The sequence below is a fragment of the Vanessa atalanta genome, chromosome 17 (assembly GCF_905147765.1).
Source record: "Vanessa atalanta chromosome 17, ilVanAtal1.2, whole genome shotgun sequence".
Classification (NCBI taxonomy): Eukaryota; Metazoa; Arthropoda; class Insecta; order Lepidoptera; family Nymphalidae; genus Vanessa; species Vanessa atalanta.
Window position 1 is genome coordinate 10,051,526 of NC_061887.1, and position 25,278 is coordinate 10,076,803.

At 36.5% G+C, this 25,278-nt stretch overlaps 1 protein-coding gene across 1 annotated transcript; it reads left to right on the top strand.

Annotated features, from left to right (window-relative positions):
- The first annotated feature begins 1,833 nt into the window (after nucleotides 1–1,833).
- LOC125070292 (phospholipid-transporting ATPase ABCA1-like) lies at nucleotides 1,834–25,208 on the top strand. Its single transcript, XM_047680092.1, has 32 exons — nucleotides 1,834–2,385; nucleotides 2,948–3,074; nucleotides 3,563–3,660; nucleotides 6,444–6,555; nucleotides 6,637–6,722; nucleotides 7,223–7,381; nucleotides 7,746–7,974; nucleotides 8,734–8,901; nucleotides 9,109–9,287; nucleotides 9,732–9,878; nucleotides 10,491–10,608; nucleotides 10,872–11,026; nucleotides 11,337–11,564; nucleotides 11,777–11,915; nucleotides 13,250–13,499; nucleotides 14,221–14,279; nucleotides 14,697–14,809; nucleotides 15,351–15,585; nucleotides 15,797–15,879; nucleotides 16,202–16,415; nucleotides 16,577–16,798; nucleotides 17,657–17,779; nucleotides 18,304–18,471; nucleotides 18,666–18,760; nucleotides 19,045–19,189; nucleotides 19,728–19,841; nucleotides 19,982–20,115; nucleotides 20,300–20,447; nucleotides 20,777–20,984; nucleotides 21,066–21,217; nucleotides 21,302–21,387; nucleotides 21,890–25,208. The coding sequence occupies exons 1-32, from the start codon at nucleotides 2,206–2,208 to the stop codon at nucleotides 22,067–22,069; spliced, it is 4,854 nt and encodes a 1,617-aa protein (XP_047536048.1). The 5' UTR covers nucleotides 1,834–2,205; the 3' UTR covers nucleotides 22,070–25,208.
- The last annotated feature ends 70 nt before the right edge of the window (nucleotides 25,209–25,278 follow it).

Sequence of the window (25,278 nt, forward strand, 5' to 3'; positions counted from 1 at the left end):
TCAACATACGCTTAGCTCCCAAAATGCTAAAATATATACATATATCATATTATATCAGTGGCTTTAACTTTCCTATCGAGAAGCAATTATGTATTTTTAAGAGATCATGCAACCTTGTGTCCTAAGGCAATCTCACGACTACGGCTACGCAATAAACACTTAATCAGTTAATAAAGCATCGAATTTAGTATACATACTGCTCCAATATTGAGGCCACCCAGATTCTGGATCTCGCCCTTTTTCTGAGCTATCATTGGAAAAGTTACTCGAACCCCATAAAATAATCCAATATAGCCAACTGCGATCGTTCTTTGGTGGATCCCACCCACCCCAAGTACTGCTGTTACCAAAATTATTAATTATATGATTAGTATTGGTGTCGGTAATATTCCCAATTTCCTGTTGAGATCTACATGATAAAGTATGTTCGAAACATAAAAATAACACTAATAGCATGCTCACAACGAATGCACAAATTAAATAAACTCTTATTTTTTATTGTTATTTGTCTATCAATAGATGCGGAGAAAATCAAATTTGCCATTATCTAGATAGCTTAATTAAAAACAAATCAGAAACTAAAGGATTTATTTATGGTTGGTCTAACTATTCAGATTAGGATTCAATCAATCCTTCATTTCATTTAAGTGCACAAGAATAATCAATAACTTTATTAAATATGACTTAGGCCTAGACTCCGCCTAATAATTTGAGTCATCTCGGGTTCCGAGAATGACGTTCGCCAGCAAGGTCACTTTTATGAAATCGCATTTCGGCTCAGATCCGTCAGGAAAGAATTTTCATTCGTAATGCTTATAATTTTTGTCTCGTTGGCTTGCGTGACGTGACTAGCACTAGCTGCCAGCTGGGATTCTCGCGTGTTCATCGGTGTATGATGTATTTCGTAGAGTTTTCCCAACGAAGGGAAGTTCACCCAGTCGTCGTAGTCTTACAGGACGTGCATATGGATCTCTAATGTCGCCTGGTCTGTTCGGCTGCATATATTTATAATAGTATGTAGAAATTTTTAAAAAATTCTTCATTTCAGTATAAATTGAACGCTATTTTAACCATAAAAAATAGTTGTAAGTTATTTCTACACTTTCTGATTTCCTCCTTTAGAATATATTGATAAAAAAAAGTATTCCTATATAATTATTGAGAAAAAAAGGAATAAACACCAGGCTAAATGCATAATATTCAGCATCTATCTTCATTTTACTTAACAATATCATTAGCCGACTAAATATTTATGCATTTATAAAGTATAAGTCTTCGATTACTGAAAAAAAAAATTGATTAAAATTTTTATATTTATATCAACATTGAAACGAATCGCACAAAGTTGCATACCGCGCTGAGCTCTCACAAAGGGAATACGTATCAATCATCGTCGCGTGCTACATTCACACATACAGTCTATTCCAATCGAAGTAGGATTAAAAATAATAATAATTAATTTTTAATATTTCATGCGATTTACTATTAATTCGGGTATATTGTGCGTAGTGCACAATAAGTTGGTAATTAATATAATTATCCTTATTTATAAGACAAGATTATTACAGTAACTACTTATATCCACTTTAATTTTACTTCCAAAATAAATCATAGATTAATGAAGGTCTCGACCACTGATTTGCAATTTGCAATCAAATGTTAATATTTTGGCTTTTCTCCTCTTATGCTTAGAATAGAGTATAGAGCAATGTGATTTTATTGTCTATACTCTTTGGTAGAAAACATTGCAATAGACAATTGTCAAATTATGTTTTAACGTAAAGTCAAATTCCTAATGAAGTATAGTATTCCTTAACAATGGTTAAGTTATGTCAAATAAAACGAAGTGATTGTATTCTGTTTGATGTCAATTGTCAGTTTTCTGTTTTTGTTTCAAAGTATTGATTAATAATTGGTCATTCTCATTACATAAAATGAAGTACATGAAGGAGTGCCAGTAGTAGATTAAATGTAGTTGAAAAACTATTTCTCTCTCAGTGTAACATTAAAAAGTGTTACTCAGATATTTCAAATAAATTACTGGGCGGAATTTGTAACATAACTCTTACTAAGAGTATCTGATAAGTTCCTAGAAGTAAACAAAAGCCATGCAAATACTTCTACTTACGTATAACATATGGCAGTGTTGTTAATGTATTGTGTTCTTTATGCATTAAACCGGAATTGATATTATTAAAAATAAAAATGAAGGGAACGTTGAAAGTTCTTATGTGGAAGCACCTGGTAGTGCGTGCTAGAAGATTCATTCATACTCCAATCGAAATACTATCGCCAACGATATTATTTATAACACTATTTTGTGTTAAAAATTCCTTATTAGATATTAGCTCCTCTCATGAAGAAGATTTCAATGTTTATCAAACTGTAAGTATATATTAATAAGGTCTGACATAGTTATACCGTACTATAATAACTTGATTTAATGTACTTTTGGCAAAACTTAATATCAATATAATCTGTATGTATGCCGGAAATGGTATCATTTTTGTAATACCAAAGAGATGATAACATATACATTTGAAACCTTAATAAAAAACATACTATTTGAAAAATATAATTATATATATATAAAAAAAGATAAGAATTAATTAACTACTAGTTAACTTGATAGTAGGGCTTTGTGCAGGCCCATCTTAGTACTTTTAGGTACCATCTACTCATCGTATATTCTGCCACCAAAAAACAATACTTAGGCCAGTGTAGCTATGGGCATAAGTGACATAACATGTAAATCCCTAGATATTTTGTTGAGGCATATTGACAATGTAATTGATGTCTAATATTTCTTACATTGGCAATGTCTTTTAATGGTTTAACAACACTTAAGATCCGATGGCCCATTTGCCTCACTAATTAATATTCAAAAATAATTGTATTAAATAGTCAATTGAAAAAAATATATTTACATAAAGTTTATACTTTATAGCAATCAGTGTACTTAAACTCCGTGGCTGGTCCTGATTCTATTTTCTACACACCACAAACTGATCTTACAAGCTTACTGATGAATAAAGTTGGAGAGAGCCTTATGTATCAAGAGAAATATACAAATGGTAACAAGATTTTATATTATATAACAAAAGTAACAAATTATATTAAATTATTGCTTGAAAAATTACAACATTAAAAATTTAAATTCTTTTTCCATTAATGAGTGCATGATTGAACTGTAACTGCTTCATTTCTCATAAATGGTTTATTATGAAACATACAAAATTACAGAAATGTATAATATTCAAAAATATATTATTTAAGTTTACTTTATAATTATACTTCTAAACTTTACTGCTGAAACGATTCTGTATGTAATGTATAATTCATATAAATAAGAAGTACACAATTTATTGTTGTTTCATTAGGTAACATTCTCCATGTTGCTAATTTGTAGCATATATAATTAATGTTGTAAAAAAACGATTGAACTATGCTTATATATGCATAAAGTATAATTTGTTTTTCTGATAGTAAAACATTCTAATATAATGTATAATTTATTATTAATTTATGGGAATAAAAATCATCAAACCTTATACCATTACAGTCATGAAGAAACCCAAAATTACGCCCGCTCCAAATCCAGAAGAGCTATTAAAATTTTCTAGGGAAATAGATGAATCTGTAGCACTTGTTATATTTCAGGTAAGATTGCATTGTCATATTACACATTTTATATTAATCATGTTTAAAAATATAAAAAAATATATATTATATGTATTTATAATGGAGCAGATTAATAAAGAAATGATCCCATCCATAAGCTGATCTTTTTTGAGTTAAGTATGCCAAAATACACAGAAAAAGCAATTTTACTACTCAATAAATATAACTCAAAGAATATTTAAATAAGCCGCAGGCATGTCATAAATAAGATCACTGTAACTAACATATTCACATCTCAAATATATTTATGATGCATGGGAATAATCACAATATTCTACGATTTTTCTAAAGCATTTGATTGTGTAGATAACGAAACACTTTTATATAAGTTCAAATATTGCAGTCTTAAATGTAAAGTTCTTGATCTCATTGCTTCATACTTAAGTCAAAGACTCCAACAAGTTTATAAAAGGAATTAAGTCTTCTGGATATATGCTAATTATAGGTATTTCACAAGGATCAATATTAGGTCCTTTTCTATTTCTAGTATATATCTTTCTATTCTTCTTTCTATCTTTGATCTTTCCTTCTATGTTAAAGGTGTTTGTGATATTGTGTTGTTTGCTGATATTTTACAGATTTTTAGGGTTGATAGATAAAAAACTAACTATATTATGTATGACGATTGACGATGTAAACAGTTCTAATGCACTTATAATTCACAGTCACACGATTGGTTCACTACAAATAATTTAGTTATGAATGCAAAAAAAAATAAAAATGTATTGTTTAATCCTTATCTAATGCTAGAAAGCTATTTAGCTTATTATTTATAATATCATTAAACAGTAACTATCTTCACTTCTGTGGAATTTAAATAGTTTTTTAATAATCAATAAATAAGTGTAATACTTTTATATTAAATAAACAATATGATAAAGCATCTTGAAATAAATGCATGTATTTTTACCGTCTAATCAAATTCTTCTTCATTAATTCATTTCATAAGATAATATTAGAATGACGACGTATTATTTATTAATATAACATTATAATTTCATTTTATTCCATACTTGCATACTATTGACTGACGTCATTGAAATCCTAACTATGTAATAATATTTTTTCACGCGTTTTTTTCCCTAGTATTAACAAAACGGCTTTGGAAATTTATAAAAGAATCATTATAAAGAGTCGAAAGTATCCCATAATAAAACGAAAAATTACTAAAAGATGTTACGGCAAAAAAATACTTAAAAATAAAAAAAATGTGTTTTGATTCATTTTTGCAAAAAATGGCACGATTTTATGCTTTAATTTTGTATTATAATATATTGTATATATGTATAAAGTTAGATAACTTATTGTTATATTTTGTTAAAATTTATTTTACACTTATTAATTATTACTATATTTTCTTTAATTCCTATGATTGTAATGTATTTTTAAATTTGCCGTTTCTTAAATTCAAATCATTTGTAAAAAATACATTGGTAAAGAAGGCATATTATTCGATACAAGATTATATTGATGATAAAAAAGTGTGGAGTTAATGCTTGTTGACTTCCAGGGAGGAGACATAACATACATATATAATTGTATTTAACTAACATGACTGTATTTTTAGTGAGTTACTTGCCGGTTCTTCTCGGTAGAATCTGCATTCCGAACCGGTGGTAGCTTTACTTAAAATGGTTTGTTAAATGACGATTCAAAAGTGCTTGTAAAAGCTTACTTGAATAAGGCATATTTTGATTTGATTTTATATTAATAATACCTACACAGTCATATTACTCACACTCTGGGGTGGAAAAAAAACGTTATATATCTTTTGTAACACATTATTTTATGTATGTTAAATATATATAGGAATACATAAATACTAAAAAATATTTTCTATAAATTGAATTTTTAGAAGTGAAACACTGTGCTTTGAAAAATTATGTTAAAACATAATAATGTTGAATCGTATTTAAACAGAGCATTAAATCGAGCTAGCTATTTCAATACAATGAACTTCCCATCACTTAGCTGACGACGACCTTCAACTATTTGTTAAACAATGAAACATTCAATAACACTTTCAAGTAATGACTGACTATTGTAATAACATTGTTACTGATACCGCAATCTCAAATTTTATTTTGAGTTGTCAGTGCAACAATTAAATGTACATTACTCATTTTCTGTTTTGCTACGCTCCATTTGTATGCAGTGTTTGTATTACTATTATTTTCTTTATTTTGTAAGCACGCTTCGACGTTGATTGAATTCCTGTCAGAAATATTTTTAATTATGTAACAAAACATTGTTATTTACAATATAATTATTGACAAAAATTATATTATGTTTAGAAAAACAACAATAAAAAAGGAATTTTAATAACAATTCTAATTTCCATTATCAAATTTCCATAACGTTATCGGTTTTTTGTAACTATTATTTCTTTATTATTGTCAATGCAATAAATAATAACCATAAAATAAAGGCAAGTTATCAAAATAACCGGAAACATAATAATAATATAATGATTATGGTATTAGCCATACATAAGATCGCAAGAGTTCGTAAGGCCCCGTTGGCACTATTAAAACCATTGAACAAATAATCGGATTTTTTCAACATGATAATTAAGATGATACAGATAGAAGAAACTTTCTATGTCTATTTTTATAAAGGTATAAATATTATTTCAAATATTCGTATGAAACTTCGATTCGAAATTAGTTGTTTTTTTTATTATAGTTTGGATGGATTAGATACTCTTTGTAGATTTGGTGAAAGTATATAACTGTCTACTGATATACCATAAACATTTGCAGAATATGTCCGGCACATGGCCAGAGAAATTGAAGTACACGATACGGATGAAGAACTCTTTCAATACATACACATTTCGTTCCTCTTACATTCTCGGTCATCATGAATATTATGGTTTGTTAAAGTATTTTTATTTATTTATATATAATTATGTAGAAAATTTATTAAACACAGTTATATTCATTTAAATTTTAGGTACCATCTACGAACCATTCATGAAACTCCAATGGGCTATTGACTCCAACTACTTGGAACTCCTAACCGGCAACAAAATAACCCAGGTACGTATGAGTACTATAAAAAACAAGATTTATCCAACTTTTTTGTTTTATTTCATTATAAAACAATTGTCTCAAAATGATGACTACAGACTATAATTATTACTACAGACAGACTATAAATAGTGAACGCCTTACTTTGGTAGTATATAATAGTCGACATTTCGCTGCTCACGACTGCGTTTTACTAAATGTAAAAAATATTAAGCTGCACCCGGCCGTGACAAACCAATCATGTCTGGCTGAAGTCCATCATCTAAAAACCCTTTCGACTTTGAACGACAATCTAACACAGCCAGAGGGACATTAGGGTCATATCAGGAACACCGACTGGGAACAAACAGGATCTTTTTTAAGCAATGTACTTAACTTTAGTTAGAGTGGAAAAAATACATACAAGTAAAACTAGAAATAAATGAAATAAAACAAAATACTGGTATGTTTTTTGGCTGTATTCAATACTTAAGAATATTGAAGTAATGACAGTTTTTTTATAATTTAAGCGCGTTACCCTACGAGAGTTTCCGTACGTGACGTCAAAGGAGAACAACATGGCGAAGACGATGTGCGCCATTCTGATGACGCTGTGCTCGATTTCTCTGATTCTGGTTTTCGTATTCCTCGTGGCGCGGCTACTGGAAGAAAGAATCACTGGCATACAGGTACACGGAGAATCATTTTATTATTTTACTAACCGTACCGCACCCGCTTCGTGGTGTAAACCAAACATGTGTAGGGTTTTTGTGTTAATCGTAAATACAAATTTTTCGCTTCTAACACTTGCCTCTAAAGATTTTGACTTTTATAACATTCCTCAATAAATGAGCTAACGTAACAGTAATCATTCTAAGCGATTCGGTACTCTCTGCGATAAGCGCATAAAACCGCCCAAAGTCAAAAAAAATAGATCCATGATATTTTATTTCTTCATCGTTTAATTTGACGAACTTACGATCGTTTGATATACACTCATTCACACTTATTTAATTATCTTTACAATAATCACAATCGATGATATGTTTTTAGGAGCTAATCAAAATGGTAGGCGTATCAGACGGCCTGCTGGGCCTGAGCCACGCGCTGAACGCGGCGCCGGCGGGGCTCGCGTACGGCGCCGTGCCGGCCGCGCTCGTCACGGCCAGCTCCCTCCCGATCCTGCCCGACACCAACCCGCTGCTGGTGTTCCTAGTGCTGGCGCTGCATTACGTCACCGTTTTGGGCTTAGCCTTTTCGGCTAGCTACATCATCAATAGCAGTGAGTCGATGTTTTTTCTTACCTGCTCCTTGAGGAATCTTGTCAAGTCTACGTAATGGGGTTGCAAGTTAAATGACAAATTATTAAAAATAAGAATACAAAAAAAAATGTAAATAGTACGGTAATTTTAGTACTCGCCTTAGCACAGCGAAAAGAAAAAGTACCAGTGGACTGTCGCCTTTGAAATTGTCACATTTATTTATTTATTTATTATATTTATACTTAGTATGTTCCGCACATAAGAATCGTTGTACAATAAATAATAATAATACAAAATGGTTAAATCAGCACAACTAAATAAGCCTATGAGCTCGGCTAGTAAATTTAGATTATAACATCCCCGAAAGGTCCCTAGCAAGTGTATGGCAGCTTGGATTCGCTACGGCCCCTCTCGCCCCGCAGAGCCCACACTATTGACTTGTCTAGAGACGTCCGTTGGTAGTTCTTCTTTACGTTATGTTAATACTGTGTCCGAAACATTCACATATATCTCAGCCACTACAACTGGCAAACGGGCCACCTGAAGTGGTCTCCCCATAGACATTGACGCAGTAAGAAATATTATCCGTTCCTTCTATCGCAAATGCGCCACCAACCTTGGGAACTAAAATGTTATGTCCCTTGTGCCTGCAATTAACTTGCTCACTCGCCCTTCAAACCGGAACACGGCAGTACTTAATATTGTTGTTCGTCGGTAAAATAATTAAATCAAATTTCGACTGGAATATTTCCTATTACAATAATGTTCTCTTTGCGCAGCTCAATACACGGAGTCTCTGGCAGTGGTGAGTTATGTGTTGCTGTACCTGCCCTGTCTGATGCTGCAGAACCGCGACGTTCCGACCTGGATATTGCCGCTGTGCGGTCTGCTGCCTCACGTACCCTTGCAATGGTTCTGGAACGAAGTGGCCGCTCTGCAGCAGTACGGTAACTATCACTGTGACTGACTTTGTTAATAGACGGAGCTGCAAAGTTATTAAAATCAGAGAAACAATATCGTACGCATATTTTAAATAATAATTTTAATAGTATGATTTTCCTTTGTATGTGATATAAAGAATATATAATTTAATATAAGGTAATTTATTATTAAAATATATGAAGAATTAATGAGTTTAAAATTTATTCCACCAGGTGTTGGTCTTACGTTTGCCAATATTGCGACCACACACAGCCCTAAAAGCGGCTCAGTGCTCGCCTGCTACCTTTGTATGGTCGTACAAGCTTTCTTATACTTCGGTCTCGCGTGGTATTTGGCAAAAGTGAAGCCAGGTCCGTTTGGACAGTCTCAACCTTGGAATTTCATGTGTCAAGTAAGTCAATTACAAATTAAATTTATGATAAAAAATATATATTTTGGACTTTGGGACTGTACTGACTTAATGAAACATTAGTCCAAAAGATATGGAATATATCATAATTTAGTTGCATGTTATTATAATTATATCAACCGACCAACCAGCATGGGAAAAAGACAGAAGAGGCCTTTCCGTATCAGTGTGATATTTGCTGCTATAATATTTAATTATATTAAACAGTTGTTAAATTTAAAAAGGTTATTATGCAAAATATTAAGGATAATATAGGAAGGTCTCTTCACTGTCTCTGAAAGTTATTGATAATAATTTTAACAAATAAACCATTGAGTATAGAACAATAAATTAACTCTGAAGAATAGTTCAATTTGCACAAAAAAATTAATCGAACGTCTTACTATTCCAACAATTCCAACACATAAAACGCGTCAAACTTTACAGAAGCAATATTGGAGCAAGAAGAAAGTCATGCCTGAAGAAGAAGAGGAAGAATTGGAAGAGTTTGACGAAGTGAACAACGAACCGCAGTACTTCGAGCCACAACCCAAAGATATGGAAGTCGGAATCAAGATCGTCAATGTGTCCAAGGTAAGGATATATCATTAATGAAATACTTTTAAAGAGTTAAATATTATTAATAAAACGAATACAATTAATACAGAAATCGTAAGAAACCTAATAAATGTCTAATGAAAAACTGCATTGGAGCAGTGAGCTGGATAGACCTCAAAAGAAGGGATTTCAGATGTGAAAAAGATCCAGGCTGTTACTATTTCAGATTTTTTAAATTAAATATATTTTTAAAAACATGCTGTATCAGATAGTATATTAATTGATTTTGTTAATTACTATTTATCTGTCACCAGCATTGATAATTTATACTAGACGACCTCCGTGGTTGAGTAGTGTGAGATTGCCGGCCGCGTCGATGTAGATAAAAGTTTGTATATACCTATAATTTCATTAGTTTTCTATGTTGTCTTGGGTCTGGGTGTTTGTGGTACCGTCGTTACTTCTGATTTTCCATAACACAAGTGCTTTAGCTACTTACATTGGGATCAGAGTAATGTATGTGATGTTGTCCAATATTTATAATATTTATTTATTTGCTAGAAATACTTCTAAAAGAAATTTCATCTCAATGAGTCAAAATTCATTTGCAAGTTTTGGCCCCCATAAGTAAAGGTCTTGTTTCTTCAGATGTTCGGAAAACAACGCGCCCTTTCTGACGTCACACTGGATGTGTACAGAGGCGAGATTACAGTGCTTCTTGGACACAACGGCGCTGGGAAAACCACCCTTATGTCTATTATAACTGGTACGATATTTATATATTTGAATGACTTAGTAACTTTATGACATATTTAACAAACTAAACATTCGTTGTTTAACTTTAATTGGTTCAATAGAGAAAATATTCATATATGGCAGCTGATGTCACACCAACTAGATTGCACACTAAAAGTGTTTGCTTTCTCATATTAAACATATCTAATTTTAAAGTTAATCTTGCCATAGGCCTTGCCAAATACATGCCTTAAGCGAACCATAAATTAGTATGATTTTTTAATTTTTTTATAGGTATGCTGAAAGCTACAGAAGGCGAAGTGTATGTTGAAGGTTTAGACACGTATAAGCAAAGGGACGAAATGCAAAGGATCCTCGGTCTATGTCCTCAACACAACTTGTTCTTCCCCGATCTCACTGTGATGGAACATGTTATGTTCTTTACATTGGTAAGCAAAAACTATTTTAAGTTCATCTTGTATAACTCAAAGGTAGGGTTGTTGATTAAAGTTTTATGTCCTGGATTGTATAATATTATTATTAATATAATTTTATATCCTGCTCGAAGGACCATTTTAATAATTAATTTTTTATTTAATCTAACAATCTTTAATTATAACTTACTTCAATAGTTATTAATTCAATTAATCTCTTTGAATATTAAATACCTTAACATTTAGTTTAGTCAACTAGTTTATATATATGTTCAGTTCAATTTACTTTAGTGTTATAAATTAATTAATATCTTGATTCCTTCAGCTAAAAGGTACAAACTACGCCGAAGCTAAAAAGTCATCGACAGCTCTTCTTGAACAATTAGGGATCGCCAATAAGTCTTCTTGCAAGAGCAGCCAACTATCCGGCGGTATGAAGCGCAGATTACAACTTGCCTGCGCTCTGGCCGGGGACGCCAAGGTTCTAGTGCTGGATGAACCAACTTCAGGTCTCGATGTTGAAACCAGAAGAGAACTGTGGGACCTTTTACTTGTGAGTACTTTCTGTAGGAAATAGTCCCGCTAAAATTGGCGTCATTACTATGTATTTTAGACATATTATTATACGTCGCTACAAGTTCGACCTTCAACACTTTCAATTATTGTTTTGGACAGAATAAATCGGTGTTCTCCTACTTTATTAGTTTTTTAAAGTTATCGAAATTTTGTGTAACGATTATATTTATTCATACTATTATACAACAGTCCCTCCGCGGATCCCGCACGGTACTGCTGAGCACGCACTTCATGGAGGAGGCGGAGGCTCTCGGCGACCGCGTGGCCGCGCTGCACGCCGGCCGCCTGCGCTGCCACGCGACCACCATGCACCTGAAGCGCGCGCTCGGTGAGTGTACTGTAGGAGCTCGCCAGCCGCCTGCGCTGCCACGCGACCACCATGCACCTGAAGCGCGCGCTCGGTGAGTGTACTGTAGGAGCTCGCCGGCCGCCTGCGCTGCCACGCGACCACCATGCACCTGAAGCGCGCGCTCGGTGAGTGTACTGTAGGAGCTCGCCGGCCGCCTGCGCTGCCACGCGACCACCATGCACCTGAAGCGCGCGCTCGGTGAGTGTACTGTAGGAGCTCGCCGGCCGCCTGCGCTGCCACGCGACCACCATGCACCTGAAGCGCGCGCTCGGTGAGTGTACTGTAGGAGCTCGCCGGCCGCCTGCGCTGCCACGCGACCACCATGCACCTGAAGCGCGCGCTCGGTGAGTGTACTGTAGGAGCTCGCCGGCCGCCTGCGCTGCCACGCGACCACCATGCACCTGAAGCGCGCGCTCGGTGAGTGTACTGTAGGAGCTCGCCGGCCGCCTGCGCTGCCACGCGACCACCATGCACCTGAAGCGCGCGCTCGGTGAGTGTACTGTAGGAGCTCGCCGGCCGCCTGCGCTGCCACGCGACCACCATGCACCTGAAGCGCGCGCTCGGTGAGTGTACTGTAGGAGCTCGCCGGCCGCCTGCGCTGCCACGCGACCACCATGCACCTGAAGCGCGCGCTCGGTGAGTGTACTGTAGGAGCTCGCCGGCCGCCTGCGCTGCCACGCGACCACCATGCACCTGAAGCGCGCGCTCGGTGAGTGTACTGTAGGAGCTCGCCGGCCGCCTGCGCTGCCACGCGACCACCATGCACCTGAAGCGCGCGCTCGGTGAGTGTACTGTAGGAGCTCGCCGGCCGCCTGCGCTGCCACGCGACCACCATGCACCTGAAGCGCGCGCTCGGTGAGTGTACTGTAGGAGCTCGCCGGCCGCCTGCGCTGCCACGCGACCACCATGCACCTGAAGCGCGCGCTCGGTGAGTGTACTGTAGGAGCTCGCCGGCCGCCTGCGCTGCCACGCGACCACCATGCACCTGAAGCGCGCGCTCGGTGAGTGTACTGTAGGAGCTCGCCGGCCGCCTGCGCTGCCACGCGACCACCATGCACCTGAAGCGCGCGCTCGGTGAGTGTACTGTAGGAGCTCGCCGGCCTCTATGTCTAGCCTCTATCACGCTCTCCTTCGTTAAAGGAAATTTTTAAGACTAGTAATACAAATTAATAAACTGTCTTTGCCTTGAGAACGAGTGGTGTTCTATTCACTTATTAAAAAAAAATTAGTTAAGTTAAAAATAACTATGGAATCTTTCCCAAGAAGGATGTATTAACTGTTTACTAATATCACTTTCCTGTCTCTCACTGTAGGTACCGGATATCGCCTCACGTTCACTACGATCGGGCTACCGAACGAGCCCGCCATCACCGCCACGATCACGTCGAAGATACCGGAAGCCACGGTGAAGGAGACCTCGCTCAACTCGATCTCGTACAACCTCCCTTCTAAATGCAGCGACAAATTTCCTAAACTGTTTAGCTTGCTGGAATCCAAAAGGTCGTCACTCGGTATTGACTCTATCGGGGTCGGTATTTCAACGCTTGAGGAAGTATTCTTGAAGTGAGTGTTTCTGTTCAACAGTGTAGTAACTTTGTTAGTATTTATTAATATAATTAGCGCAGACCTTTAGCACAGAAATGTTTAAAGAAGCCACATTCTATTTCGTTTACTGATCTGATCTGCTCGTAGACAACTTCTTGACAACCTTTTTCTGTTCAAACTGGTGTGAGGAATGTGTTGATATTTCAGCTTCATCTAGAATACCAAGGTAAAAAACAATTTATTTTAAGGAAAACTGTCCAAGACCAATCATGGCCACAATGCGAGGTACATTGTACGATCCTACAATGCTTTATTTAATAGTTCTAATATTGATAGATTTTTTAAAACTCAGGTTAAATTTAAGAAAACTATTTTTGCAATTTTTAGTGATTGTTTATATTTTACTTTAACATAATATATAAAGATGAAGCTGTTATAGTAATACTAAAATAAATATTACCTAGCTACGTAATTTTAATACTGATCTTGCTTGTTCATTTTGTTGCCAATATCAATGCGAATACGGTGTCACCTGTAACTGAAGCGCCACTTAAGCTTGTACAAAAATTGTTCTTTACTTCTTTCACGTTGATTTCAATCTGTGCTCGATGATGGCCTTTTTAATAAATACAAATTAAAATAAGATATCTCTAAGAGATACTTCACAAAATGTACGCTTCATTTTGAATGGATTTGAGTACATAGTGTTGTATTTAAAAACTAATAAATCGTTGTACAGGTTATGCAGTGACGTCACCACTTCATTTTCTGACGATACTGTGGACGGACAAAACGAAGGTAATGTTTAATATTTATCAAAGAAATGGTCAATTAGTTTGGCTTAAAACTTTCTTTTTTTAAAACTCAAATTGCTTTATTCAATGTAAACAATACCACCGGTTCGGAAAAGAAAATACCCTGACCTTAGAAGAACCGGCTAACTATTTACTCCCACGTTTGTCTGGGGGTAGCATTATTGCGGGGCCTGTATTTTTTTTTTTTACCTTTATTAGAATCTCTTATATCTTAAAGTACTGAACCAATTTTGAAAAGGCAATTTTTATTAATAAGATATAAAACTTTTTTAATTAAACTTATTATTGTGGACATTATTATTAATGTATATAGCATATCTATGTGTAATTACATATCATATTTTAGAAATATAAGTATGATTAAAAATTATGTGTATATTTTAAATATTTGTGTTTTCAGAGCCGACGTTTAAAACGATGACTGGAGCGCGTCTTTACTTTCACCAAATGGCCGCTCTTTTGAAGAGACAAGTGATGTATCTTTGGTCAAAGAAGCTGTCTTTTTTAACTATAGTAAGTAGATATCAATTCCCATTTTAGTCATTTAATACTCGTATTTATTTGAAAATATTAGGTGGCTCGTTGGTGTTGCGGTATGTGGCTCCCTCGAGGCGGCAATCGAATCCCACACAACCAGATTCTACGCGATTGTCACGTCAAATCATCTTCTTTTAAAGTCATCTCACAAGATTATCTTATTGTAAACAAAAATCTATACATATAATAAAATTCAAGTGTCCGTTTGTAATATTAAAATAACCGCGTTTTACTAAATGCATATGTACATATACCTAAATAACATTATTTACAATTTTTGTCTGTGTGTCTGTCTGTTTGTTCCAGCTAATCTCTGAAATGGCTGGACCGATTTTGACGGGACTTTCAGCTGATGTAATAAACTGACTAACTTTATTTTTATTTTAATTATATGTAAAATAAAAATAAAGTCACGCTGTTTTATTAAATTCAAACGCGCACGAAGTCGCGGGCACAGCTAGTATGTAAATAAGACGAGATAAAGAAACTCATATTATTTTATATACTTTTATTCCAGCAAGTATTGATACCTATCGCCTTGATCTGCTGTGTCACAATATTCACCAACAATGGCTTCGCAATGGACGACAGCTCTCGCGAAGACCCGAGTATATCCTTGGATTTAAATCTCTACAATGATATGGCCGATCGAAGAGTCCTGTACAACGTGAATGCGACTGGAGTGAACTTGCAGAGTGTAGGAAAAAAGAACCCGAAGGTGGACTTCGAAAAGGCGTCGGATGTCGCTTCTGGTACGTAAACGTAGTAGCAGTAAGTCTTCGAATATGAAAATAGACCTCAGTTTGACAAAAAATTGTTGAAATTAAAGAAGCTCTTACTTCAGAAGTCCCACGCTTACCGCCTAGAGCGCCCGCCCGCATATGCCAGCGTGTTTAAGCCTGCTGGCATCATGGCATGGCTGCATGGCATGAAATAAAATAATGATTACATTTTATTTTTCAGCTGTTGTCCGCATCGGTCAAAAAGATATATTGGAGTACAATAACTATTTAGTTGGAATTGAACTTAACGACACGGATGCTGAGGTAATATTCTTTTTAACACGTATTTATTACTAACCATTCGTCCCGACTTTGCGCTGGAAATTGGGAATATTTTTGAATTAATAGTAAAGTCTTATATAATGTATTATAAGATTTTACTATTAATACAAAAATAGAGTAGAATAGAGTTGAGCGATTTAATCTCATACAGATTGTAAATTGTGCAAATATATCGTACTGCCGCTTTCCTCTTTGGTTTAGTGGCTATCTTGTAAGAATTCCGAGATCCTGGATTAAACCCCCGACACGACCGACTAATACTATTCATCACAGTAAATTCGTAATATTTGATCTCGTCCCGCAGATTCTGTTCACGACCGTGGTGCGTCACGCAGCGCCCGTCGCGCTGAACCTCCTGACCAACACGATCGCCACGCAACTGCTGCCGTACGCCGACGGCCAGACGGTCACCACGCTCAACCACCCCGTCTCGTCCGCGCCGACCCACACCCTCATACAAGACGGCGAGACCAAATACCGGTTCGCGACCATGCTGTGGGCCTTCTGCGTCGTGCTCGGTGAGCGCCCCCACCTCGATCGCTATACCTAGGAACCGATCACTTCATCGATGTAACAAAAATCGTCAAAATTGAAATACTCAAAAATAAAGAGTATCTAGTACTTTGCATATTTTCACGTTTTTAATACGAATATAACGTATCCCCCCCCCCCGGCGCAGTGGTGCAGGCGACGGTGATCAACGCGGCGTCGCTGGCGTGCGGCGAGCGCGCGTCGGGCGCGCGGCGCGTGCTGGCGCTGAGCGGCGCGGCGCCGGCGCGGCTGTGGGGCGCCACGCTGCTGGCGCACGCGCTGCTGTACGCGCTGGTGCTGGTGCTGCCCACGCTGCTGGCCGCCGCCGCGCTCGACCGCGACCGCACCATCGACCGCCCCGACTTCCTCGGTGAGCACCCGCCTACCGAGATACGAGTCCATTCCTTTGTATAAGAGCTTATTATTCCTCTGTGACATTGGACGACTACTGGAGTCTAGCTTAGTTATCATATCGACGTCGTGTAAATCGTATTCGGCCTGAACAAACTGGCTGTTAGCGGTACTAATAATGATACATTTCTATAGAATTACTTGATGATTGGGATATCTAAGGCAATAAGGTATTTTCGAATTGAACTGAAAGAATTAATTCTTTAATGCTTTCAGTTCAATCTTACTGAACTTCTGACTTTCTCTCCGACTTCCGTCCAAATAAGCTAATTAAAAGTTATATGAACGAGGTGCGCTGCGAATCTGAAATAATTCGGAATGAGAATGGCAAAAACGTAAATTACTTTACCAAAAGTTGTGACGTACATACTTTTAATACTGGCAACAAGCATAAACTTGTTACTCCAAGTACCCGATTACACAGGGTTCGTAACTCTTTTGTGGGGCACACAGGTATACGTTTTTACAACAGGATCCCAAAAATCGTTCAAAAATATTCAAATGTAAAATTTAAAAGAATCGTTAAAAAGCGTTTGTATGCTAAAGGATATTACAGCACTAATGACCTCTTAATTGATTGACCTTGGGGATGAGATGATTGCCTCCAGTCTGTTTCAAATAACAAAAATATACTTATTGTTTTTGTATGAAAAGAATAATTGTAAATAAAAATAATACTCCTGAGTTACTTTCGCCGGTTCTTCTCAGGTCTGAGGTGTTAATTTCCGAACCGGTGGTAGATTTTTGACTATCAATAAGCAAGTGTAATACTTCTATATTGAATAAGACTTTGACTAATGAGTGTATAACATTTCAGGTGCTATGGCAGTGATTTTGTTCCTGGGCATCATATCGTTCCTGGCACTGATCTACATCGTCAGCTTCAACTTCGAGGAGCACGGCGCGAACATCGTACACGTCGCTATGGTATTCATGTTTGGTGAGTTCTAATTTTAAATTATGTGGATTCACCTTCAAAAAGTTTTTACGTGTTGCTCTATTAATACAAATAAACATATATTTTTTCTTTATCTTCCTTAAATAAATAATTTGATAATTGATATTCGGTCTATTTATAAACTTGGAGTTTGCGTCACCAATATATTTACAAAAATATTACTTACCCAATAACATTTATTGTTTTTACATAGTAAGTGAAAATAACAGTCAACACAAAAATTTTATATGAAGTACTAATTTTCTGAATCCGCAAATTCAAAAATCCCTCCTGAGGCAATTCAGGTCGTATAATAAAAATCTGTTGATATGTTATTAACTTTGCAAACTCAGTTTTTTCATAATGATAATATTTTTATTACTTTGTCTCATTCATTATGCTCTTTTCTGGTAACCGCGACGGGCTAACATTTTCTCCCCTCCGTGCTACTCCGCTGCGGGTCGGTGAATGCACGTGGCAGGTTTTCCCACGAATTTCGAATAAGACGATTCCAAAAACGTCCGCAGGATTCTTCACGCCCTCCGTAAAGACGGTAACGGACACGTTCGGCCACGACAAGGACTTGGCCGACTACGTGCTGTCGGCGCTGAGCTACGCGCTGCCGCCGCACACGCTGACGGCGTGCGCGCTGCGCGCCGCGCACGTCGCCGCGCACGCGCCCGCGCTCGCCGCAGGTATCGCACAGCCGATGACGTCATCGGCCTAAGCCTGGAGTAAACTTTAAATATATCAAAGAAATCCCGGTTAGATCGGTACTAAGCTTCTATCCGTTATTCTCGATTCCACGATTTATCCGTCCTCCCTTCGTATATACGGACCCGTCGGCCTCCTTTTGCTGCCCAATTTAATATCGTAATGATTGTTTCAGCTAACGCGACAGAAACATTGTGCTACTTTTGTTTCAACGAGAACGCTCCCGGGGAGCTTATGCTTGTAATGTTGTTGCAATTTGTTGTTTACATGGTAAGTAATCTGACAAATTAAATTTATTGTGGTCTCTATGACACATGTAGTTATATGAAACAAAATATTACAGGGATTTCCAATAATATCTAAATATCCAAAATTACTATTTTTCGATTTCGTTTATTGAATTGTGATAATTATTTATTATTAACTAGTTTCCGTTCGCTGCTTCACTCGCGTTTGAGAGTCCATGGGCAGTGGTGACCACTTACCATGGAGTATTTGCCAGTCCGCCTGCCTATATGACATAAAAATGAGAAATAAAAATTACATGATTTCAGAGTATAGTGATCCTAACTGAATATGGGGTTTTCAATATGATGTTTGACCGTTTATTGAACTCGAAATATCAAGTGTCGTCTCCGGTGGACGTGGACGAGATGGTCCGCGCAGAGAAGGCGTACGTCGAAAAGGCTATCACTCTGCGTGAGTACTTAACTCTCACTCAATAACTTAAACAGATGATATTAATCAAAATCAATAAAACGCTTATCAATAGTGATAAGCACGTATAGATATCAAAACAAAGCAATCTTATTTTTTTGTAACTAACGACCTGCCCCTGATTTTGCACGGTTGTAATAAATAAATCATAGTACAAATAACTTTATTGATTTAATTTGTGCACGCCGTTCGGAAATCCGTTCGGTAGTTTTTGAGTTTATTGCGTTTAGACAAATGCGGCGGTGAGGGGGCGGGGCGGTACTTTTCTATTGAGTTCTATCAAGTGCAACGTAATGGGTGTGCGAGTGAGTATTGTTGTGTATCGGCAAAAATGAACCAGTGTAACTATAAACACAATGGACATAACATCTTAGTTTCCAATGTTTGTGGTACATTGTTGATATGAAGAACCATAGTAGCTAACCATGAGGGACCATTTGGGAGTCCGCCTGCGTATGACATAGAAAAACGAAAACCTGTTTATAATTACACTGACAACTTCAATTATATTATTTGGCAGCTAAAAATCAGATCCAGGACGCGATGCTGGTCAACGAAGTACATAAGAAATATTGGCGTCTCTTCGGCAAGTCTTGCAACGCAGTGAAGGGAGTCAGCTTTTCCGTTAAAAAGGGTAAAATTTTATTTTCAACAAGACAAAACTCAGTTAATTTGTTGGTGAATTACATGTACAAGATTTTATTATGATGATATATTGTATCTTTGTTAAATGTTTAAAAATATATATTTTTTTAAATAGTTTGAATATTTTAGGTGAATGTTTCGGTCTGTTGGGCGTCAACGGTGCTGGTAAATCGAGTACGTTCAAGATGATGACTGGTACCGAATGTCCCACGCGTGGGTCGATATTTGCCAATGGGCATTTTATGACCCCATTCTCTACTAAGGTATATTAAAACATCAATTCTAAATTAACACAAGTATAGTATAGTATGTATGCGCTTGTACGGAAAAATAAAAATACTGTTTTCATGGAGGGGGCTTCCCCATTCAAGTACTACATGGGAATAGCTTTGCTTTGAAAATTACTTATTTGTGGCTGATGGGCTTAACGTAGTTTTATATCCGCAGTATCTGCAATCGCTCGGCTACTGCCCACAATTCGCCGGTCTCGACGATTTCCTCACGGGCTACGAGAATTTGAAGCTACTCCTAACGTTACGAGGCCTAGAGCCGGCTGATGTCGAAATGGAAGCAAAAACTTGGATCGAGATCGTCGGTGAGTGTACACTTTAACTTTATATCGCTAATTCTGAACCTGAACTTGAGAATTAATCACATCGATAACAAAATGCATAGAATTGTGTCCATATTTACCGATTTTTTTGTGTTAATCTATCATATTAACTGTCTCAAGTATCGATTAGCTAACTCATCTACTGATACTGACTTATCTACCGATAAGCGGCACTGGGATGTGATACGGTATCTTCGACCCAGCCATCGAGCATAAAACCTATTTCTAATCTCGATATCTACTTTTCGAAATGAAAATAGGCTTAGAGGTACTCCCCGTCGTTTTTGGTCGATCACGTAAAAGTCCCGCAGGCCTCGAGAAGCACGCGCACCGGCGCGTGGCGGGCTACTCGGGCGGCTGCAGCCGGCGCCTCAGCGCGGCCGCGGCGCTGTGCGCGGGCGGCGCCGCCACGCTGCTGGACGAGCCCACGGCCGGCGTGGACGTGGCGGCGCGGCGCCGCGTGTGGGCCGCCGTGCGCCGCGCCCGCCGCGCGCGCGCGCTCGTCGTCTGCTCGCACAGGTGAGCGCGCCCGCCCACTCGCGGCCGAGTCGCGCGTGTGTATACTACTGTACTACTGCGTACCGCGTGTCGCGCCCGCAGCATGGACGAGATGGAGGCGCTGTGCGGGCGGCTGGCCATCCTGTCGGCGGGCCGCGTGCGCGCGCTGGGCGGCGCGGCGGCGCTGCGCGCGGCGCACGCGGCGGGCCACGCGGTGCAGCTCAAGCTGGCGGCGCGCGCCGGCCGCGGCGACGGCACGTACTCGCTGCTCTTCGTTTATTTCAATAAATTCGCACGAATCTGGACGCTCCGACAACTGCCAATTTTTTTCATTGCAGAGACCGACAGTTCGAAATCTGAGCTGCATCGCCTGAAAGCGGCCCTCCAGCAGAGATTCAACTGCACGCTCCGGGACGAGCACAGGGTAAATTTTCTGATGTGTGGGTATGTCCCTGGCCCTCCCGAATCGGAGTTGCGATATCTCCTGATATAAAATTTATAACTATTATTTTTATCAATCATCGATCGTGATTATCGCTGATTCTACTAGGTGTAAATATATTCTTTTTACTTTGTTAAAAACCATTAACAAATAAGACACAGTATTCCACGCAAGACTATATAGATGATAAAAAAACGTGGAACTGATACGTGTTGACTTTCAAGCGGGACATATCATAAATGATTGTCACAAAACATTGTAATTCAAAGACTGACTCAACTACTGACTTTCTTGCCGATATTTCTCGGTAGAATCTACATTCTGAACCAATGGTAACTTCAGGTTTCAATACAAGTTTGTATAATGAGGATTAAACGGGTGCTTTTAAAAACCTACTAGAGTAAAGTATACTTTCATTTTGAATACTTCAGTCAATTGATATATGAAAGCAGTTATCTAATACCGATTGAAACTTAACTTCCAGACGATGCTGCACTACCACATCAACGACACGTTGAGGTACAGCGAGCTTTTCACCGAGTTAGAAAACCTCAGGGAAAATTTTTCACTCCTAGAAGACTATTCCGTGACTGAGACGACACTGGAGGAAGTGTTCCTGTCGTTCGCCAAAGAGGAAGCAAAGGATGAACCGACGCCAGTATAACTAAGCCAACGTAGGACACGTTGGCTTAGTTATTGGGAAAACGTGGAAATGAACAAAACTAACTAAAGAGCCATTTAATGAGAACTATACAAGTCTCTTAAATCAAATTTGAAGATTTGTAAGTTGTATTCCGTCAATTTAAAATTTTATACAATAACGTTAATATATATTAGTGCTTAAATATTAATTATGACGCCATTGTCATAAGCTAAGCGCGCTTTGATGTAATCTCTATAAAATTAATTACTTAGAATTCGAACAATTTACAACTGGTCTAAAATGAAGTACTTCAAATAGTATTTCAAGGCCTTGCAAAGAATTTTTCTTTACATGAATTCAGATTACGGAGTTACAAGAAATTTGCCTCATACCTAAAGATTTAATAATACTGAAATATTAGATTCTTTGATCCCCATTGGCCTTCGTCGTACGTCTTATGGCGATAATCCACGAAGTATTATTCCACAAAAGTATTTACGACGTTTTTGCCGAACAAATAAGGTCTATTACGTTTTTACAGTGATTCACAATTTGTCTAATATTTGATTCCCAATTCCATAACTAAACTAGCAGCTTTATTTTAACATAACATACAGGCTAGATATGTTAATTTTAAGATACAATATTACATTGCTCGCTGTCAACGAGAAATGCAATTTCTCTTGTTTAGTCGAAAAGCAACTATTAAGAACCAAAGGTTTAGCAACGCCCAAACAGATTATTACGTGATTTTTAGTTATTTATGTTTGTTCCTTTGTTTTATTGTGAAGTATTTTCGTTTTCTGCCAGGGGATGGGGGGAGGCAGATAGAGTTATTTTAGTAACGTAAATAGTTACCTCAATACTATGTCATAAGTTATTCTCGAGAATTGCTAGTTGCAAATCAGTACTGTTAAGACATTCCGATGTAACGTGTGATTTAAATCCTTACAAACTGAAAACGCACTTATTTTTTTGTATATAGCACGTTTTGTTTGCGTACTCAAGCTTATAATGCTAGTGTTAAGAATTATATAACGACAATTTATTTTTCATTATAATAACAGGTGTAATGTTAAAATTTTAATGTAAAGTCTATTTCATAAATTATTTCGAGGGCGATGTTTACATGCGTCTAAAGTGAACTTTGACCAATAGACATTATCCTTAAATTAAAACTATTGTTTCGAATTATATTACCTCATTACATTGTTATTTCAAATAGAAGTCAATTTCGGGTTCGCCCTGTATATTCAAAATAAATAACATTAATCCTCTAAGTGTAACGCCTTTTACGAGCCTTAAATATAAGTTATTGTTAAAATAAACAGTAGCAATGCTTATAAAGTGTATTATGATGCTTGTTATCGTGTCAGTGTTGCTGTGATACGTAGTATTAAATATATTTAAAATACGTGTGCTTTTGTACACAACAGATCGCGTCACGTAACTTTGCCGCTCTGATATGCGCACTGAACAGCGATTGATAACGCAGTTGTCAATATTACGACCGTAACACGTCGCTGCGGTTTTTACGATTCTTGTTTTTTGGAGACTATAAAAAGGCAGAGTTACTTTATGTGAACTGTATTTTGTCGCAGCGTTATTATCAAAGTCGTGATAATACTCAGGATTGTATCCATTGCCTTAATTACATACAATTAAGTAAATATGTACGGACAAGTGGAGACAATTAGTGAGTGGTATGTGATTTTTTTTTATTGTTTCAAATCGACTCCTGATTGGCCCATTATTGTCACTTTTGACTTAGACAAGTAACATTTCACAAGTAGCTCGATCAGTCGACCAATCAAATAGCACGGGTTATCCTGCCGGAATCAATAATAAAATAACTCCCTGCTGCTATTGATAATTTAAGTCAGTACTTTTAGTTTTCAAAAGTTATAATAATTACGATTAAACTAAAATTCATCCATGTCAGAACAATATTGTAATGTCAGAAGTAAAAATATAATGTCATATATTTGATAATAAACCCGCGATATTATATATGTATACACCTATCTTGATAAACTTAATTTATTTTATAGTTTAGTTAATATCATTACACTACTCATACATTGACTCAAAATTCACTTTGCTTTATTTTTATAGTATTACTGAAATTTTTATAAGAAACCGTACATAGCACTTGGGTATTCTATTATTAAGTATTTGTATTTTTCAGCATTTTTGATACACAATTCGGAACTTTGCCCTTAAAATTAATTTTAATAACATCATAAACACACGTGAAGTCAATATAATGTAATTGAAATATAAACTAAAATGATTTTAGAACTTATAAAAATTATGCTATAGAACTTCTTTAATGATGACATACAGACCACCATATTGTCTTGTGTATAAATATATATATATATTTTTTTATAAACGTTAAAAACACAAAATTGATTGTAATTTCTAATAATTGCAGATTATTGACTGACACGATTATATTTAACAATTCATAAAATAATTTTCAATTTTTATTTTACATAGTTAGATCCTATCACAAACAAGCATTATTAATTGATTTTAATTGTATCATTAATAAAACATTATTATCCAATATCTTATTAATATGTTCTATTGCAGCTATTTGCTAACTTTTTTTTATGTGATTATAGTTAACTAACCTAAAGGAAAGGTTCAGATTTGAATGAAAATCCTGTTTAGTTAGTTCGGCATTTATAGGCAGAGGCTTAGAAGTCATTCGTAATTATATCTTTTAAATATTTATATGAAACAGACTACAATCTCTCATTGGTTTTCAAGATATATACGATCACATTGTTGTCTCACCTTTTAATATAGTTTCTTTAATATGATATTATTAACCACACCTACCTAGTATTATTTACGTAGCGTTTAAACAATGTAAGTTAACATATTAGTAAAAAAATAAATATTTTATTCCCTTGCTTAAATCATATTGAGATCTGATATAGTTTAAAAATTAATTTTTGCACATGTAATATGTTTTTATTTCATTTAAATTAATATATTTGTGAACAATATTCTTTAGTGTAACTACATTTTCATTAGCACCATATGACGACAAGATCTCACTTTTATAATTATAATTTTTTCTCTATATTAAAACTTGTCATAAATTAAAATAACTTTAACAAGTAAAGAAAAGACTGCCATATTTATTGACAATAGATATATTGTGGTCCATTATTAATTGCGTTGTTCTATTTCAGTGAACTGATATTATTAATTTA

Excerpts from the sequence above, each read along its gene's own strand:
- LOC125070292 (XM_047680092.1), top strand. The coding sequence starts at position 2,206 with ATGAAGGGAACGTTGAAAGTTCTTATGTGGAAGCACCTGGTAGTGCGT. Across the intron at positions 2,386-2,947 it reads ATTTCAATGTTTATCAAACT|CAATCAGTGTACTTAAACTC; the intron begins GTAAGTATATAT and ends TATACTTTATAG. Across the intron at positions 13,500-14,220 it reads CTTGAGGAAGTATTCTTGAA|GTTATGCAGTGACGTCACCA; the intron begins GTGAGTGTTTCT and ends ATCGTTGTACAG.